This window comes from Pseudophryne corroboree, chromosome 2 (assembly GCF_028390025.1).
Source record: "Pseudophryne corroboree isolate aPseCor3 chromosome 2, aPseCor3.hap2, whole genome shotgun sequence".
Classification (NCBI taxonomy): Eukaryota; Metazoa; Chordata; class Amphibia; order Anura; family Myobatrachidae; genus Pseudophryne; species Pseudophryne corroboree.
In genome coordinates, this window is record NC_086445.1 from 649154741 (window position 1) to 649174961 (window position 20221).

General features: G+C 48.3%; 1 protein-coding gene and 1 non-coding gene across 2 annotated transcripts in view; both read left to right on the top strand.

The window, feature by feature from the left end:
* Window positions 1–6879: 6879 nt before the first annotated feature.
* SARS1 (seryl-tRNA synthetase 1) overlaps window positions 6880–20221 on the top strand; it is a 272219-nt gene continuing 258877 nt past the window's right edge. Inside the window, exon 1 of the mRNA XM_063954995.1 lies at window positions 6880–7123. Within this exon, the coding sequence (XP_063811065.1) occupies window positions 6988–7123 (136 nt within the window). The 5' untranslated portion in view covers window positions 6880–6987. The remainder of the gene's footprint in view (window positions 7124–20221) is intronic.
* Window positions 12694–12812, top strand: LOC135052111 (5S ribosomal RNA). Its single transcript, XR_010242221.1, has one exon. It is a non-coding gene; the product is annotated as a 5S ribosomal RNA (ribosomal RNA).

Genomic DNA, 20221 nt, shown 5'->3' on the forward strand with positions numbered 1-20221 from the left:
GGCAGGAGGCACGGGAGAATACTTGAAGGTCTCATGAAAGACAAGACTTGCAAAGGTGCTGATGAATTAGTGGAGAGTACCAAAAGCTTACTGTGAGCGATGTTGGGGTGCTGGAGGCACCGAAATGCTAGAGGCACTGAGGTGTTTGAAGGCGCCGAGGCGCTTAGAGACGTTGAGATGCTTGGAGGCACGGTGGTGCTGGAGGCACGGAGGTATTGAGGCACAGTGGTGCTGAAGGCACGGAAGTGCTGAGAAATGGAGGTGCTGAGGCACGGAGGTGCTGGAGACACAGAGGTGCTGAGTGCTGAGGCACAGAGGTGCTGGAGGTACAGAGGTGCTGGAGGCACAGAAGTGCTGGAGGCACAGAGGTGCTGGAGGCACGGAGGGGCTGGAGGCACGGAGGTGCTGAGGCACGGAGACACTGGAGACACGGAGGTGCTGAGTGCTGAGGCACGGAGATGCTGGGGCACGGAGGTGCAGAGGCACGGAGATGCTGGAAGCACGGAGGTGCAGAGGCACGGAGATGCTGGAAGCACGGGACGCTGGAAGCACGGGACGCTGGAAGCACGGGAGCTCTGGAGATCACAGGTACAGTAGTAGCGATGATACTCAGGCGCCGGAGCTCTGCCCGGCGTCTAGATTTGTACTTCCCGCCAGCCCCTGATTGGCCAGGTGCTGATGACGTCACCCGTCCCTAGAGACGTCGGACGCGCCCGTGACGTCCATACTATGGACGCCGGACGGAGCGCCGGATGACGGAAACCTCCAGCGGGGACGGCCGCCCGGGCAGCCTCGGAGGGACAAGCCCGGCGGCCGCGGTGGGGTCATGACAATATGACACCTGTGCGACTATGTCGTATGGGAGGTACCCACTCTACCAGATGTCCTAAATGTGGCAGTTTAGATGCAGATTTCTGGAACATTCTATGGCTTTGCCCCAAGATTGCTGCATTCTGGTCTGGTGTTGTTAATACCCTGGTGTCGACTGGAATTCCGTATTTTGTGTGCACCCCGGTGACTTGTGTGTTGTCAGCTATGGAGGAGGACGCACTGGATGCCCCTTCCAGACGCTATATAATTAAACTCTATGTGTCCTGGCCAAGGTGTGTATTGCTAGGCTTTGGTTGGCCACAGGAGCTCCCACATTCTAATCCTGGATGTCGCTTGTTAATGATATGGCCTCTCACGAGAAATATGTATACCTAGCCAGGAAAGCAAGGAAAAAATATCATGACTTATGGAGTAGATGGCTTGAGTCCCCATACTCAACAAGCCAGAATGTCTGAATAATCGCCACTGTGTGGTTAATACTTAGATATGTGGCGGTTTGCGGTACGTGCCAGTAGGTTTGTGTGGATTTATAGTAGCTAGATCTCCATTGGGACAGTTGCCTTTTCTTCTTAAATGTGTTTTCTGTAACCTGCGACCAGCCACTCCTCTGCCCGTGCTTGCTGCCTTGTATTGTAGTGCACAGTTGTGCTTCGTGGCAAGTGACATATATATGTAATGTACTTCAGCAGCCAATGATGACTTGTAATGTTTTACGTTGATTTCTGTCTGTTAATCTCCGTATATAAGCCTGCACATCTCCAATGCTATTTTTGGAAATTACTAGTGTTGGGAATCTGCGCATTCCCCTAATTTCAGTACCGTACTGTAGTCAACGGTTTGTTTTTTGTTTATTTAAAAAAGTAAAAACAATAAAAGATTATTGAATTTAAAAAAAAGATAAACATGGACCCATCTGTGTGTCTTTTAAAAACAATAGTCAAGTCTTCCAATGGACTTTTTAGTGAAACCCAATAGATAGCTTTATTTTCTCTTTGTTTTCTCAAATATTGAATGCATATGTCTTATAACTTTAATAGTAAAGTATTCTAATGTCTTGCTTATGACACCCCATAGAATATATCATGTTTAGTACCTTGGACATTGCAGCTATTTTACTTAAATCTCTGATAAATTTGGTGCTATATGTGTGCAGACTGGTTAGCGCAGTTGGTAGAGTGTTGGTCTTACACTATCAATGTAAGCCTATCATAGGTTTGAATACAATGTATGTTTTTATTTTACTAGTTTGCATGTGGTTTGTGGTTCTATACGATGTACTGCATATGTCTTTTAAAAACAATAGTCAAGTGTTCCAATGGACTTTTTAGTGAAACCCAACAGATAGCTTTATCTTCCCTTTGTTTCCTCAAATATTGAATGCATATGTCTTATAACTTTAGTAGTAAAGTATTCTAGTGACTTGCTTATGACACCCTATAGAATATATCATGTTTAGTACGTTGGACTTTGTAGTTTATATACTTAAATCTCTGATCAATTTGACAGCAGTTGTGTGCATTCTGGTTAGCTCAGTTGATAGAATGTTGGTCTTACATTATCAATTTAAGTCTGTCATGGGTTTGAATCCAACATAAGCATTTTTTATTTTACTAATCTGCATGTGGTTTGTGGCTCTATACTATGTAATATATGTGTCTTTTAAAAACAATAATCTAGTTTTTCAATGGACTTTTTAGTGAAACCCAATAGATAGCTGTATTTTCTCTTTGTTTCTTCAAATATTGAATTCATATGTCTTATAACTTTAGATGTCAAGTATTCTAATGACTTTCTTATGACACACCGTAGAATATATCGTTTAGTACCTTGGACATTGTAGATTATTTACTTAAATCTCTGAAAAAAATTGATGACATTTGTGTGCAGATTGGTTGGCGCAGTTGGTAGATAGTTGGTTTTGCACTATCAATGTAAACCTGTTATAGGTTTGAATGCAATGTAACCATGCTTTTATTTAACTAGTCTGCATGTGGTTTGTGGCTCTATACTATGTAATGCATGCAGATGGGTCCACGGATAACTTGGCAAGTTTGCTGCGCCTAGGCACACCATGGTTTATTATCATAAACCATTCATCTATTGTTCTCAGCTGCAATACAATACAGAGAACAATACAGCAGGGGATTAAGTCATTACAGCAGGGAATTAAATCCGACTGCCCAGTCTCAGTTAATCCTACTAAAATTCAAGATAAACATGGACCCATCTGTGTGTTTTTTAAAAACAATAGTCAAGTCTTCCAATGGACTTTTTAGTGAAACCCAATAGATAGCTTTATTTTCTCTTTGTTTCCTCAAATATTAAATGCATATGTCTTAAATTTAGTAGTAAAGTATTCTAATGACTTGCTTATGACACTCTATAGAATATTTAATGTTTAGTACCTTGCACATTGTAGCTTAGTTACTTCAATCTCTGATAAATTTTATGACAACCATGTGCAGACTGGTTAGCTCAGCTGGCAGAGTGTTGGTCTTATACTATCAATGTAAGCTTGTCATAGGTTTGAATCCAACAAAAGCATGATTTTATTTTACTAGTCTGCATGTGGTTTGTGGCTCTATACGATGTACTGCATATGTCTTTTAAATCTCTGATACATTTTATGACAATAACAGTATATATTTTTACTTCTCATAAGTGACATGAGGACTGGCAGGCATGGGTTTTATCCTCAGCCCCCAGACAACTCTCTCTGGGGGACATTTACTAAGCAATGATAAGAGCGGAGAAGTGAGCCAGTGGAGAAGTGGCTCCATCAACCAATCAGCAGCTTTGTATCATTCTATAGTATGCAAATTATAGATGTTACTTCAGTGCTGATTAGTTGCAATGGGCAACTTCTCCACTGGCTCACTTCTCCGCTCTTATCAATGCATAGTAAATGTCCCCCTCTCTCTGGTAGGGGGTGCTGGAGCAGGATGAGGGAGGAAATACGTCACCAGAGAGGAGAGAAGGCTCTGTGTAACACCTAGGGATGGCCATCGATGATTCAAAATCATCGATGGTTTATGGCCGTTGTAGAATACTTTTGCCATCGATGGGGTTGAACCAGATGATTTCCCTCCATCGATGGAAAGGTATAACTAAATACTTTTTTTTATGTGGTGCCGGGACATGGAGATTGGCTCCGCCCCCAACACAGCTAAGCCCCGCCCCTGGTTTTTCATTGGTCCGTGGACCAGCCTGCACCTTTCAGTGGTGAACATCGGGTGGTGCAAACCATCGATGGTTCACCATAGATGGTTTGTGTACCACTGATGGTTATTGTCGATTGTACCATCAATGGCAACCATCGATGGACACCCCACCGATGGCCATCCCTAGTAACACCTCCCTCTCCTCTGCTGGCTGCTGTGTTTTCTCACACTACTCCCTACCCCTCACCCTAGGGATGGGCATCGGTGGGTTATCCATTGATGGTCACCATTGATGGTACCATTGATGGATATCCTCGATGGTGTGAAACCATCTGGAAGGGATCCATCGAAGGTTTTACCCATCAATGGTCACTCCTGCATTTCAGTTCGATGAAATGCAGGCCAATCAGATCAAAACAAGGAATGGAGGACTGCGCTGTTATGCCTCGCCTGATCAATTTAAGCTGCTATGGAGCAGGGATGAGGATTTCCACTATCCTCACAAAAGTGCAAAGAAAAAAAAGGGATGTCTCCAAGTGAATAAATCGCGACTTAGCGTATCACTGGTTTTATATGTTCATTGTTGTATGTGATTGTTTTGTTTGTATTGAGCATACCGGTATTAGGATCACTTAAGTATTTTTTAATAATAGTGAGGATCTCCGTATTAGGGTTCACTGTATAAAAGAACTTTTTATCCTGTGCCAGATTAATAAAATACTACTTTTATTTTGAAATTACATCGATGTTTGAGTGATTTTAATTTCCACGAGCAGATACTGCCATCTACCACTTATTACACACCTGACAACGTTAGCGCTGGGAGACATCCCCTTTTTTTCTTTGCAGGCCAATCAGAGCCTGGGGTGTGGCTTCATGGGTGTCAGGCGGCAGGCCTAAGCTATGTGCCCTGACACTTTGAGAGGTAAAAAATAATATTATTCGATAGCACTGAACCATTGATGGTGGGAAACCATCTGGATCTCCCCCATCGATGGTAAAAGTATTCGACATCGGTCATAGGGGGTCATTCTGACCCGATTGATTGCCGCAGTTTGTCGCAGCGAAGCGATCGGGTTGGATCTGCGCATGCGCCGTCGCATGCTGGACGGCCGATGGCCGTTGTACCCTAGCGATCGCCTCTGCATGATTGACAGGCAGAGGTGGTCACTGGGTGGGAGGGGGCTGGACAGCGGTATTAAGCCGCCGTTTAGAGGCGTGGCTGGACCGTTGGGGGGGTGGGCCGCGGTGGCTGAGTGACATCACACGCAGCCGCTGTGACCCGGGCAGCGAAGGGGTTCTCCTGGCCAGCCGCAGGAGCTGCGCTGGCTGGGAGTTACTCCTCAAATGCAAAAGCATCGCCGCTGTGCGATGCTTTTGCATTTCTGCTGGAAGTGTGTATGTGGGAAGGGGGGGGGGGGGGCGGCACTGACATGCGGAGCGGACTAGCCCTGTGCTGGGAATCCCCCCCGCATCTCTGAGTGCCTGATCGTAGCTGCGCTAAATTTAGCGCAGCTACGATCAATTCGGAATGACCCCCATAGACCATTGATGATTTCGTGTAGCTTCGCCTTCTCAGCAACGTGAAACTCCACTCCCTTTTTGCCGAACACTGTCGCTGTCAAGTGGAAGACTGGAGGCTTGCAGCTGCCCGCCGACGCCTGTCACACTGCGCAGCAGCCAGCAGCAGCAGGGGACAGGCGCAGCAGCAGGGATGCAGAGCGGGAGAGCACCTCCCTTCTCTGCATCCCTTTGCTGAGCGGGTAGCGACAGGGCTGCGCTGCACACCAGCCACGGATTTGAAAAATGATAGGAGCTGACTGGCCGGTTCGTTATCACCTTGCACTTATCACTGCTTTATCACTTCTTTACATCTCCTCCAGGCTTAATACAACTGCAACACATAGGTGTGCGCAGGGGGGGTGCCTGGTGCGCACAGGCACCCCCTAATGTCTGGCACCCCGATCTCGCATGCCTGATGCAGCGATCGCTGAGCAGGCTGATTACTGTCCCCTCTGCGCTGCACCCTGTCAGTACTGTATTACTGACCGGACCCCTGGGTTAATCAAGGGTGCCACTGACACCGGCTTTCAAACTCCCGGCTCCACCTCAATGTACAAAAACAGCGTGATGTGATTACGTCATGCTGCTTGCACGCCCACCTGCCACATGCCCAGCACTCTCCTTCTATGCTATGCCAACGCCAGCCACCGATGAGGATCAGCATGCAGCCAGTGTTCCTCTCAGGAAGACTAATTCAATACTGGCAGGCGGTTGGCAGCAGCATTGACACGTCACTCGTTTTTCCAGCAGCAGCAGTACTAGTCTGCGACTGTCAGTGTCGGTGAGTGACTGACTTGTAAGTAAGATGCTGCAGCTTGCAGAGGAAAGAGAGGGGGAGCCAGACCAGGCTGAGGAGGAGCAGTGTAATTGCAGTGAGTGCCATCAGGGGTGTTTGTTTGGTGCACACCACAACATCTGACAATGTATCTGCTTTATTAGGATTGGTACAAGGTTGGATATTTTATATTGCGTTGACCGTCAATAGATGGTGCTAGACACGCCCAATGCAGTGCTTGACACACCACTCCGACCGGTGCACCCCCTAATAAAATGTGCTGCGCACGCCTATGCTGCAACATAAACAGCACTGCCTTAAATATTGCTAACTATAAAGATAAATAGCTGTAGCTGTAAACATTCAAAAAGAATAGTAGATTAAACTAGTTGATAAATGGGGACCTCTGCCGTTATGGAGCTGTCACAACGGCTGCGAACGCTGCAGGGAAACGTCCTGTTTTGGTTTTCACCCAATCTTTTGTCATTACCTCTTTCACTCTGCCATTCGCCCGGTTCCACCCCCCTCTCCGTCACATGACTGTGACATCCTTTCTTCCTCTGACACGCAATCTTATCGCGCACACTCATTAATCGCCGGCGGGTTGGAGCTACATTCACGTAGGATTTGTCTGCAGTCCCTACTTCTCTTTACGCTATGGTTTTAGATCTAGATTTGTTTCGTGAGGACAAGGGTGGGGATGCGGAGCTTATTAAAGAGAATCAGAGAAAGAGGTTTAAGGATCCGGACTTGGTAGATGCATTATTGAAATCAGATATTGCGTGGAGAAAATGTGAGTAATACCGGGAATATTGTATTATATCCAGTCTAGATGTGAGTCTGTATATAGGGAGAGATTTATGAAAGCTTGGAGAGGTGTAAAGCACCAACCAATCAGCTCCTGTCATTTTTGACAGGAGCTAATTAGTTGGTACGTTTACTTTTCTCCATTGTACCTCTCTCCAAGCTTTCTGCAATCTCGCCTTAGTCCGTTGACCTTATTTTGAATGCATGGGATCACAATCGAAATATAGATTTGAAAGTATTTGCTACTTTGTCTAATGCAGTTATTTTTGCTACCAAACGGGAGGTTGGAGTGTATCAGTGAGGACATTACAGTCAGCTACGGAGAGCATGTGCTGGAGGCACATCTGATGCAATCCTGCAGCAAGCGGCCTGGCATGGGGTGCGGGCCGGGGACGGAAACAAAATAACAAACGCCCAGCTACATCCCGCAGTCCATGGCATCTCTGCTGTGATGACCATAGGCCTTTAGAATTGGTTTCTGATGTATGTGTCCCTGTGTTCTATATGCTACGTTATTACTATAGAACTAGTCCAACATATACACAGTAAATCTTGGTGACATAACTGGGATTTCTATGTAAGAGCTGAGCGCAGGCTGTTGTACTGTGGAAAGCCACACGTATTGTACCTAGTTATTCCTGTCTCTATTGTGGCACAAACGTTTGCTGCTCCATATTGGTGGGGGTGCCTTTCCCACCTTAGTAGTCTGAATGCAATTCAACAAAGATGTAAGTCATGTTAAATGTGTGCATTCTTTAATTCAATCTAAATAAGGCAGGGGTTGACAAATTCTGTGTGCCAGCCTGCAATGGTGACTAAACTTTTAGCACTGGCGACCAGATTCTATAGGAGCCAGGAAATACAAAGCCAATCATAATAAATAAAATAATTACAAAGTGCTGCTCTGGAGGTGTGACATTAGGGTAGCGCCTAGATCAGTGGCGGAACTAGCGAGTGGTGGGCCCATGTGCGACAAAATGCTTTGTGGCGGGCCCCAGTGCAAGGCACTGCCTACACTGGTGGTAGTTCCGCCACTGGCCTAGATCCCATTTCTCTAACGTCCTAGTGGATGCTGGGGACTCCGTAAGGACCATGGGGAATAGACGGGCTCCGCAGGAGACTGGGCACTCTAAAGAAAGATTAGGTACTATCTGGTGTGCACTGGCTCCTCCCTCTATGCCCCTCCTCCAGACCTCAGTTAGAATCTGTGCCCGGCCAGAGCTGGGTGCTCCTAGTGGGCTCTCCTGAGCCTGCTAGTAAAAGAAAGTATTTGTTAGGTTTTTTATTTTCAGTGAGCTTCTGCTGGCAACAGACTCTCTGCTACGTGGGACTGAGGGGAGAGAAGCAAACCTACCTGTCTACAGCTAGGTTGCGCTTCTTAGGCTACTGGACACCATTGGCTCCAGAGGGTTCGAACACAGGCATCTGTCCTCGATCGTCCGTTCCCGGAGCCGCGCCGCCGTCCCCCTCGCAGAGCCAGAAGAACAGAAGCTTGAAGACGGCGAAATCGGCGGCTGAAGACTCCTGTCTTCATTTAAGGTAGCGCACAGCACCGCAGCTGTGCGCCATTGCTCCCAGCACACTTTCACACTCCGGTCACTGTAGGGTGCTGGGGGGGGGTGCCCTGGGCAGCAATTGAAGTACCATTGTGGCATAACATACATATATACAGTCAGGCACTGTATATATGTAAAAAACCCCACCATTTTTTTCACACAGAAGCGGGACAGAAGCCCGCCGCTGAGGGGGCGGGGCTTTCTTCCTCAGCACACCAGCGCCATTTTCTCTTCACAGCTCCGCTGGAAGGACGCTCCCCAGGCTCTCCCCTGCAGTATCCAGATACAAGAAGGGTAAAAAAGAGAGGGGGGGGCACATAAATTTAGGCGCAAAAGTCATTAAATCGGCAGCTATTGGGTAATCGCTTATTATAGTGAATATCCCTGGGTTATATAGCGCTGTGGTGTGTGCTGGCATACTCTCTCTCTGTCTCCCCAAAGGCCTTTGTGGGGTCCTGTCCTCAGTCAGAGCATTCCCTGTGTGTGTGCTGTGTGTCGGTACGGCTGTGTCGACATGTTTGAGGAGGGTTACATGGAGGCGGAGCAAGTGCAGATAAATGTGGTGTCGCCGCCGTCTGGGCCGACACCTGATTGGATGGATATGTGGAAGGTCTTAAATGATAATGTAAGCTCATTACATAAAAGGTTTGATGACGCTGCAGCCGTGGGACAGCCGGGCTCTCAACCCGGGCCTGCCCAGGCGACTCAGGCCGTCAGGGTCTCCTAAACGCCCTCTATTTCTGATGGTTGACACAGATGCCGACACGGAGTCCAACTCCAGTGTCGACGATGATGAGGCACTATTACAGCCTAAGATGATCAAGGCCATCCGCTACATGATTATTGCAATGAAAGATGTATTGCACATTTCAGAGGTTAACCCTGTCCCTGACAAGAGGGTGTATATGTTTGGGGAGAAAAAGCAGTCAGTGACTTTTCCCCCGTCACATGAATTAAATGAGTTATGTGAAGAAGCGTGGAGCTCCCCTGATAAGAAATTAGTGATTTCCAAAAAATTACTGCTGGCGTACCCTTTCCCGCCAACGGATAGGTTACGTTAGGAGTCCTCCCCTAGGGTAGACAAGGCGCTGACACGCTTATCTAAGAAAGTGGCCCTGCCGTCTCAGGATACGGCCGCCCTAAAGGATCCTGCGGATAGGAAGCAGGAAGCTATCTTGAAGTCAGTGTATACACACTCTGGTACTCTACTGAGACCAGCTATTGCTTCAGCCTGGATGTGTAGCGCTGTAGCAGCATGGACAGATACTCTGTCAGAGGACATAGATGCCCTGGACAGGGATACTGTATTGCTAACCCTGGGCCATATAAAAGACGCCGTCTTATATATGCGGGATGCCCAGAGGGACATTTGCCTGCTGGGCTCTAGAATTAATGCAATGTCCATTTCTGCCAGGAGGGTCTTATGGACTCTGCAATGGACAGGGGATGCCGATTCTAAAAAACACATGGAGGTTTTGCCTTATAAGGGTGAGGAATTGTTTGGGGACGGTCTCTCGGACCTTGTGTCCACAGCGACAGCTGGAAAGTCGACTTTCTTGCCTCAGGTTTCCTCACAGCCTAAGAAAGCACCGTATTATCAAATGCAGTCCTTTCATTCTCAGAGAAGCAAGAAGGTCAGAGGTGCGTCCTTTCTTGCCAGAGGCAGGGGTAGAGGTAAGAAGCTGCACTATGCAGCTAGTTCCCAGGAACAAAAGTCCTCCCCGGCTTCCACTAAGTCCATCGCATGACGCTGGGGATCCACAGGCGGAGCCAGGAGCGGTGGGGGCACGTCTCAGAAAATTCAGCAATCAGTGGGTTCGCTCACAGGTGGATCCTTGGGCTATACAAATTGTATCTCAGGGATACAAGCTGGAGTTCGAAGTGACTCCCCCTCACAGTTACCTAAAATCAGCCTTACCAGCTTCCCCCACAGAAAGGGAGGTAGTCCTGGCGACAATTCACAAGCTGTACCTTCAGCAAGTGATAATAATGGTCCCCCTCCTTAAACAGGGAAGGGGTTACTATTCCACACTGTTTGTGGTACCGAAACCGGACGGTTCGGTAAGACCCATTCTGAATTTAAAATCCTTGAACATTTATATGAAAAAATTCAAGTTCAAAATGGAATCGCTCAGAGCGGTCATTGCAAGCCTGGAAGAGGGGGATTTTATGGTATCTCTGTACATCAAGGATGCTTACTTGCATGTCCCCATTTCTCCTTCATCCACTAGGGGCCACTGGAGTGTAGTTACAATGGGGAGATAGTAGGTGGTATTGGTAGCTGGCACTTTAAAAATTCTCACACTGTGGCTAGCTCCTCCCCTACTATCTCCCCTCCAAGCCAGTCTTAGTTAAGTGCCCGAGGTAGCTGGTTCACTTGGGTTTAGCTGAAGAATTTTCTTCTTTTTTCTTTATTATTTTATTTTTCTTACACACACTCACAGACTGGCAGCTCTGCCACTGCCAGTCTGCACCGTGGGAGCTGCCGGCGGGGTCCCATCGCAGCTGCGTGCGGCTAGGGATGGGCCCCGGCTGAGGGAGACACTGAGCTCTCCTGAGTTGGCGGACACCGCTGCGTGCGGCGCGTGTCGCGGCCACTCCATCCAGCAGAAGATTCCGGCAGCATGGCAGCGGTGAGTATCAAAAATGGTCGGACACCGCTGCGTGCGGCTTGTGTCGGGACCACCCCACCACAGAAGATTCCGGCTGGACGCCGCTGCGTGCGGCGTGTGTCGGGGCCGATCCACCAAGAACACAGTGGTGAGTGAAGTATACTTTATTTGTGGTGGCTATGTATGTTTTTAGAGCAATCTGTTTATTGTTGTACAACCCACTCCAGAAGGGCTCTCTGGGGCTGTAATGTACTTTATTGTATCCTTACCTGTCCTCCTCATGGAGAAACAGACAGGATGATTGGGGGAGGCTGAGTATGTGTTTATACAACCCTGACTGAAAAACGGGTGTGTGTCATTCTGATAACCCTCTGCTCCCCCAGCTCCCCGCACCCCCCGCACCCACTCAGCGCGACTCACAGAGCCGGCACAGGGATCCCGCTCGAGCGCAAAGCAATGTTTAAATTTGGCGCCTTGTACGGAGGGGGCGGAGCTAAGTCCCACTCTGTAGAGCGAGCTCAGCGCTCCCTGCTCCCAGGCGGCGACTCGCGCTCTGTTCAGCGCAACACTCCCCGGCGGCGGCTAGCAGATACAGGGCTCTACTAGCGCTGTATAGCGGGCTCAGCGCTCAGCGCTCCCCGGCGGTGACTCGCAGGCCCAGCGGAGGGTACAGCTCGCTTCCCGCTTAGTTTTGCAATAAGGCGCCATAGCCGGGGGGCGGAGCTAACTCCTGCTCTGTACAGCGGGCTCAGCATTCTCCGCTCCCCGGCCACTGTTATAGTGTAATAGGCATTTATGTGAGTTTAATGCACATGGTGCTGAGGAGAATGTGATATAGTCAGAGTGGTTCAGCACTAATCCAGTTATCCACTATATAGATTTTATCGCATAGCCCAGAGGAGTTTCACTCTGGCGGCCATTTCCTCCCTGCACAGACCTGGCTTCATATTTGCAGTGTCTCCTATAGCCCAGTGGGCTAATCTTGCATACTCAGAGACAAATACAAATAAAGTCCCAGGTATATTAACAGTTAACCCGCTTTACTCAGCGGGCTCCCAGGTCTCCCCGTCGCTAGGCAACAGCTCTGGGATTTGTAACTTTTCGATACTTCAGGCTGCTGAAATATAGATACATTCCTCCTGCAGTAGAGTCCTCTACCCAGCATTTTCCTACTTGCAAATCAGGGAACCTGCTCTATTACAGTAGCTGGGACTCAGCTCAATAATAATTAAAAGGATCTACTGTGCAGTATTTATTTACCTACGGTGTGTGTGTATATATACATATATAGTTATGTTTGTGCATGTATATATATAGATATATATATTTAAGTGCGTGTAGGTATGTATATAGATAAATCCATAAAATACCAGATATAGGGGATAAAAGCCTACGGCCACACCACCCTGAACACGCCCGATCTCGTCTGATCTCGGAAACTAAGCAGGGTCAGGCCCGGTTAGTACTTGGATGGGAGACCGCCTGGGAATACCAGGTGCTGTAGGCTACTTCCGCAATGTTTTCTAATAACAACATCTTGCACATAACATTTTCCCCCATCTTTCTCACAGGCTGGTCACCATTTTGAAAAGCCAGCGGAACCTCAGAGAAACATCTGGTGCACCTTAATTAGCGGTACACTAAATACAGGGCGGGGTGTTGCCTTCCCTTTATTATTCCTTGTTGTCACTAGTTACTAATGCTATTTGTAATTGTGGAATGCGTGTAAGGCATCAGACAAATAGCGCTGCGGCTCAGTACGCTAGTAGCGGGTATCTGAACAGGGGTTTGAATCCAAACAAAACTTTAAGGAGAACTCCTATAGCCTAGGGCTAAGACTCCTGTCCCACAGCGCAGCGTTGCTGGTTCAGGTCTCCGCTGCTCCAGAAAGTTTATTTTAATCGTATCGGTCACTACACATTATAGTGCAGACCTTACGTAGGGCTCTGTTTATTTAACCCACCTTTTCTCCTTTCGTTTGTCTCTCCTGGGATAGTCGAAGAATTCCCTCTTAGGTGTGAAGTATGCGGCGGAGCCATCTGCTTCGCCCTCCACGCACCTGCACACCCCTGTTTGATCAATGATGCAGGTAATGTCACTATTAACCAGACAATAGCTCATCAGGTAAGCCCTTGGACTTTGGTTTCCAAGGTCACAGGATCAAATCACAGCGGGACCAAACACACCTTTCCAAAAAGAAACTTTGCTAACATTCCATGCATTACTGATGTCTGTTTTCTGTGGATCTGAACCAGTGTCTCAGAATATACAGGTACATAATACAGCAGTTCATCTGATACTGCAGGTAAAGGAGGAGGACACGTCAAGTCCATCAGGGTTCCACGCCATTGACGAAAATGACAGCGACTGGTTCAGTTTCGGATGAGCTGGGCAGGCTCCGGTAGGCGGCCGACAGACACCCGAATACACAATATCAGGTATCAAACAGGGTTTGTTTTCCTATCTTTTCCCCGCAGATGGCAGGAGATGGTATCAGAACCTCTCTAGGGTATACACCTCGGTGTATCGCCGGTCCATCAAGCCGCCGTTTTCCTGAGGCAACCTTGCTCAGGGATCCATCGACATATGCGGCAGCATGGTTCTACCGTATCCGGAGCAGGTAGGTTGGGGAACAATTGTCCTCTAGGTTACAGGATGCTTCGCATCAGGATCAATTGATACTTTGATACAGGTCAGAATCACGATTCTGCTTTATGTTCCTTGGAGGTCTCCATGTCTACAGACTCGGACCCTGCATCTTCGCTTGGGCTGTCTTAACCCGACGACCTCTGGGGCTGCGACAGTGACAAGTAAACATGAAATCCTACGGGGCAGATGGTTCTGGGGAAGGAACTTTCTGCAGGATTTCTTGAACCAATGGAGGTAGGTCCACTTTGATTTCTCCTACTACTGCCCCAGCTCCAAGACAGACCTTTACTGGTCTTCCCTTTAGATTGTTTCGTGCCCTTTCAGGTTTTTGACTCCACACGGGTGATATCTTCGTCGCCAGGGGTTCTCAGGGTAAAAAGGCTGAAGCAGAGGTTCAACATCCTCAGTCCAGTCTGATTTTATGTCATCCTATACACCCATTACACCTGCAGGGTCCCAGGGTAGGCGCAGGTCGATGGGAGAAGGCTTGGGCGGTTACAACCGTCTCAGGAGTCCCTCGGCATGGGTCGGCTGATTTACGATGACAAGAGAGTCATACTGCAGGCTGCGCTCCATAGGTTTCTAACCGCAAAGGGTGTTGATCCCTGTTTTACACATATCATTTGAATTAGGACAGTTCTCAGGCCTTTGTTTTCTTTTCACGTTCCGAAGCCAAGTGGCTCGGACAGGCCTATTCTGGCCTTACAATCCTTTTAGTCTGTGATTGCTAGTTTAAACAAGAAAGGGAGTTTTACGTGTCCCTTGTCTTCAGAGATGCCTGTTTACTGATTTCCGTTGGACAGGCTTTTCTCAGATTCCCCCTTAACAGGATTCTCATTTTCACTGTAAGTCCTTTACTCTTCTCTCTTCCGCTCCCACAGAGTTTAGGAAGATAACAGAATAACTCTTTTTCAAGGGCAGTGGGTGACGTTGGTTCCCTAATGGGACAATTTACTGCTACTATCCCACTCTGTACATTAGGTGGCTTCTGAATATCCGGAGGATCCACGAGCTTCTGATTCGACACAGATCCAATTTATGCTCCGCATAGACGTTTCTCAACACGGTCCGTCAGAGGTTTTTTCATTCCTCGGCACCAGAGACTCTATTTCTTCAGTCAAGTTGCGACGTAATGAGTGGTCGCCTCCATTCCTCTCGGAACGGGGGACAACAATCTTGTTTCCAGATCAAGCCACCAGGTCAGACTCCTGGGTGAGGGAACATGCCCCGGAGTTTTGTCAGCTGGTCCGCTGTGGGCGGAGATTTCGGATCGACCTCAGGGCGTTCTGACTGACTCTTTAACCCTTTATTACTCTCGGACGGCAGTAGCCGTGGAGGCCCTCAGGGCTCCGGGGAGTTTTCTGGTTATTCTATCCTGCCTCCTTTTCTATTTCTACTTCATGTTCAGTAACACAGGAGGGGATTATGCGTGCTAGTCCTCTCGGTGGCGCTGGTTGGGCCACGCATGACTTGAAGATACAGATACGCCTGTTGTCAGTAGAGGAGCCTTGGCTCCTACCTCGACGGGACTGTCTACTTCAACAGGCTCCTTTTTTTTTTTTTTTTCTCCTTGTTCAATTTTACACTGGTTTCGGTTACCCGTGTGACTGTTCACGAGACCTCAGAAGGGAGGAGTTCCCTAGTTCGGTTAGGCCTACTGGGCTCCGATTTCAGAAGTCTATTACCTCTTCTCGCTTTTGCCACTTTGGGAAAACTTTATGGAACATAATGAAGATAAAAGGGGGTTTTTCCCCCTTCTTCCAGTTACCATTCATCTTTGGTTTCTCTGGGAGGTTTTTTGCTCCGCTGCGCTTCAAACCACACTGACCGGAATTTTAGGTCTCTGCCTTTTTCGCTTTTCTTCCAAATGAGATTAGCCTAGCGGCCGTAAGTTCGGCCTCTTGTTCAGGGAGTACTCTATTGGCAACTCCCCGGGCTCGGCTTCGGCCTCAGCGGTCGTTTCTTCCAGAGGGGAGGTCCATTTTTCATATAAATCTGACACTAGTGGTTTTCAATCCTCTCTGAATGTTGTCAGGGCTCGTCAACTCTCTCTACAGAGGTCTCAGGCTATTCGATGAAGTGTTTTTTCTTCTTTGCTCTGGACGATGCTCCCGTACTAAATAGCCGGGGCCCCAGCATATGCTGGACAGTTGGATACATCTGATCATCAGACAGTCTTCTTGGCGGTTACTAGGGAACCTCCGTTTTCCAATTCAGCGCGCTTTACGCGCATTGTAAGACCTTCGTGGGCAGCCGCCCGCGGGGTCTCCATGAATATTTTGTCGGGCGGCTACTTGGTCAAACCGACATTCGTTTTGTCAAATTCTACAAGTTTGACACTTTTACGGCCTCTGCATCACTGTTTGGCCGAGCAGTTTTTACAGGACTCTCAGCGCTTTCCCACCCGTTTTTTGGGAGCTCTGGGACGTCCCCATTGTAACTACACTCCAGTGGCCCCTAGTGGATGAAGGAGAAATCAGGATTTTGGTACTTACCGATAAATCCCTTTCTCCGATTCCACAGGGGCCACTGGACGCCCGCCCAGCGCTGTTTCTCCTGATTTTTGTTTGATTAACGATTGCAGATCACCATATGACTGCTTGTTGGGTTCAGGCTAGCCTGGTTTTTTGTCAGGTTCTGTTCCAGGTTTAGTTTGTGTTCGCCTGGTTTACAGGGCGTCGTTAACCTCCTCTACCTTACGGTTTGTTTATTACAGCTCTCCTCGGGCACAGTTTAACGTAGACTGGCTTGGAGGGGAGATAGTAGGGGAGGAGCTAGCCACAGTGTGAGAATTTTTAAAGTGCCAGCTACCAATACCACCTACTATCTCCCCATTGTAACTACACTCCAGTGGCCCCTGTGGAATCGGAGAAAGGGATTTATCGGTAAGTACCAAAATCCTGATTTATCCACCTCACCAGAAGTACCTCAGGTTTGTGGTACAGGACTGTCATTACCAATTCCAGACGTTGCCGTTTGGTCTGTCCACGGCACCGAGAGTATTTACCAAGGTAATGGCGGAAATGATGGTACTCCTTCGGAAGCAAGGAGTTACAGTTATCCCGTACTTGGACGATCTCCTCATAAAGGCGAGGTCCAGGGAGCAGTTGTTGATCAGCGTAGCACACTCTCAGGAAGTGTTGCAACAGCACGGCTGGATTCTGAATATTCCAAAGTCGCAGCTGATTCCTACGACGCATCTGCCCTTCCTGGGTATGATTCTGGACACAGAACAGAAGAAGGTGTTTCTCCCGAAGGAGAAGGCCCAGGAATTAGTGACTCTGGTCAGGGACCTCCTAAAACCAAAACAGTTGTCGGTGCATCACTGCACGCGAGTCCTGGGAAAGATGGTGGCCTCATACGAAGCCATTCCCTTCGGCAGGTTCCATGCGAGGATATTTCAGTGGGATCTGTTGGACAAGTGGTCCGGATCGCATCTTCAGATGCATCGGTTGATCACCCTGTCCCCGAGGGCCAGGGTGTCTCTTCTGTGGTGGCTGCAGAGTGCTCATCTTCTCGAGGGCCGCAGATTCGGCATACAGGACTGGGTCCTGGTAACCACGGATGCATGCCTCCGCGGATGGGGGGCAGTCACTCAGGGAAAAAACTTCCAAGGGCTGTGGTCAAGTCAGGAGACTTGTCTGCACATAAATATACTGGAACTAAGGGCCATATACAACGCCCTGAGTCAAGCGGAGCCCCTGCTTCGAGACCAACCAGTGCTGATTCAGTCAGACAACATCACGGCGGTCGCCCATGTAAACCGCCAGGGCGGCACAAGAAGCAGGGTGGCAATAGCGGAAGCCACAAAGATTCTTCGTTGGGCGGAGAATCACGTGCAAGCACTGTCAGCAGTGTTCATTCCGGGAGTGGACAACTGGGAAGCAGACTTCCTCAGCAGACACGACCTCCACCCGGGAGAGTGGGGGCTTCATCAAGAAGTCTTCACACAGATTGCAAATCGATGGGAACTGCCACAGGTGGACATGATGGCGTCCCGCCTCAATAAAAAGATATTGCGCCAGGTCAAGGGACCCTCAGGCAAAAGCTGTGGACGCGCTAGTGACACCGTGGGTGTTCCAGTCGGTATATGTGTTAGCTCCTCTTCCTCTCATACCCAAAGTACTGAGAATACTAAGAAAAAGAGGAGTGAGAACAATACTCATCGTTCCGGATTGGCCAAGAAGGACTTGGTACCCAGAACTACAAGAGATGATCACAGAGGACCCATGGCCTCTACCTCTCAGACAGGACCTGTTGCAACAGGGGCCCTGTCTGTTCCAAGACTTACCGCGGCTGCGTTTGACGGCATGGCAGTTGAACGCCGGATCCTAACGGAAAAGGGCATCCCAGATGAAGTGATTCCTACGCTGATAAAAGCTAGGAAGGATGTAACAGCTAAGCATTATCACCGTATATGGCGAAGATATGTTGCTTGGTGTGAGGCCAGGATGGCCCCTACAGAGGAATTCCAGCTGGGTCGATTTCTGCACTTCCTACAGTCAGGTGTGACTATGGGCCTAAAATTAGGGTCCATAGAGGTCCAGATTTTGTCCCTATCCATTTTCTTTAAAAAAGAACTGGCTTCACTGCCTGAGGTTCAGACGTTTGTAAAGGGAGTGCTGCATATTCAGCCTCCTTTTGTGCCACCAGTGGCACCTTGGGATCTTAACGTTGTGTTGGATTTCCTGAAATCCCACTGGTTTGAACCACTTAAGACCGTGGAACTAAAGTATCTCACGTGGAAAGTGGTCATGCTGTTGGCCTTAGCATCGGCGAGGCGTGTGTCAGAATTGGCGGCTTTGTCATGTAAAAGCCCTTATCTGATCTTCCATGTGGACAGGGCAGAATTGAGGACTCGTCCCCAATTTCTCCCAAAGGTGGTATCATCGTTTCATTTGAACCAACCTATTGTGGTGCCTGCGGCTACTCGGGACTTGGAGGACTCCAAGTTGCTGGACGTAGTCCGGGCTTTGAAAATATATGTTTCCAGAACGGCTGGAGTCAGAAAAACTGACTCGCTGTTTATTCTGTATGCACCCAATAAGTTGGGTGCTCCTGCTTCAAAGCAAACTATTGCTTGCTAGGTCTGTAGCACGATTCAGCTGGCTTATTCAGCGGCTGGATTGCCGCATCCAAAATCGGTGAAAGCCCATTCCACAAGGAAGGTGGGCTCTTCTTGGGCGGCTGCCCGAGGGGTCTCGACCTTACAGCTTTGCTGAGCGGCTACTTGGTCAGGTTCAAACACATTTGCTAAGTTCTACAAGTTTGATACCCTGGCTGAGGAGGACCTTGTGTTTGCTCATTCGGTGCTGCAGAGTCATCCGCACTCTCCCGCCCGTTTGGGAGCTTTGGTATAATCCCCATGGTCCTTACGGAGTCCCCAGCATCCACTAGGACGTTAGAGAAAATAAGAATTTACTCACCGGTAATTCTATTTCTCGTAGTCCGTAATGGATGCTGGGCGCCCGTCCCAAGTGCGGACTTTCTGCAATACGTGTATATGGTTATTGCTTGATAAAGGGTTATTGTTATGAGCCATCCGTTGGGTGATGCTCAGTTGTTGTTCATACTGTTAACTGGGTAAGGTTATCACAAGTTTTACGGTGTGATTGGTGTGGCTGGTATGTGTCTTACCCTGGATTCCAAAATCCTTTCCTTGTAATGTCAGCTCTTCCGGGCACAGTTTCCCTAACTGAGGTCTGGAGGAGGGGCATAGAGGGAGGAGCCAGTGCACACCAGATAGTACCTAATCTTTCTTTAGAGTGCCCAGTCTCCTGCGGAGCCCGTCTATTCCCCATGGTCCTTATGGAGTCCCCAGCATCCACTACGGACTACGAGAAATAGAATTACCGGTGAGTAAATTCTTATTTTTCCAAAAGGACCTTCCATGGCACCAGGGACAAAGAAGCAGGGCGAGGCTACAATGGGAGCCAAGTAACGAGAAGAAACCTACAAAAACCTAGATCTCATGAAAAATCAAAAACGCTTTAAGGGGTATATGCAATTGCGGTCGAATTCCCGAAATTGTCGAATTTCGGGTATTTTTCGCCAAAAAAAAAAAATCGTCAATGCAATTCAGTGCTTTCCGTCAAAAAAACGGACTTTCAAAATTCGACTTTTTAAAATTCGACTTTTTGCAAATTCGACTTTTCTGCAATGATACAAGTGCTGCAATTCGACAAAAGCATATTCTATTCAAATTTGGAAATTCGACAGCAGTGCTTTTAGACAGCAAATTCGTCATTTTCAATCCGCCACACTTTG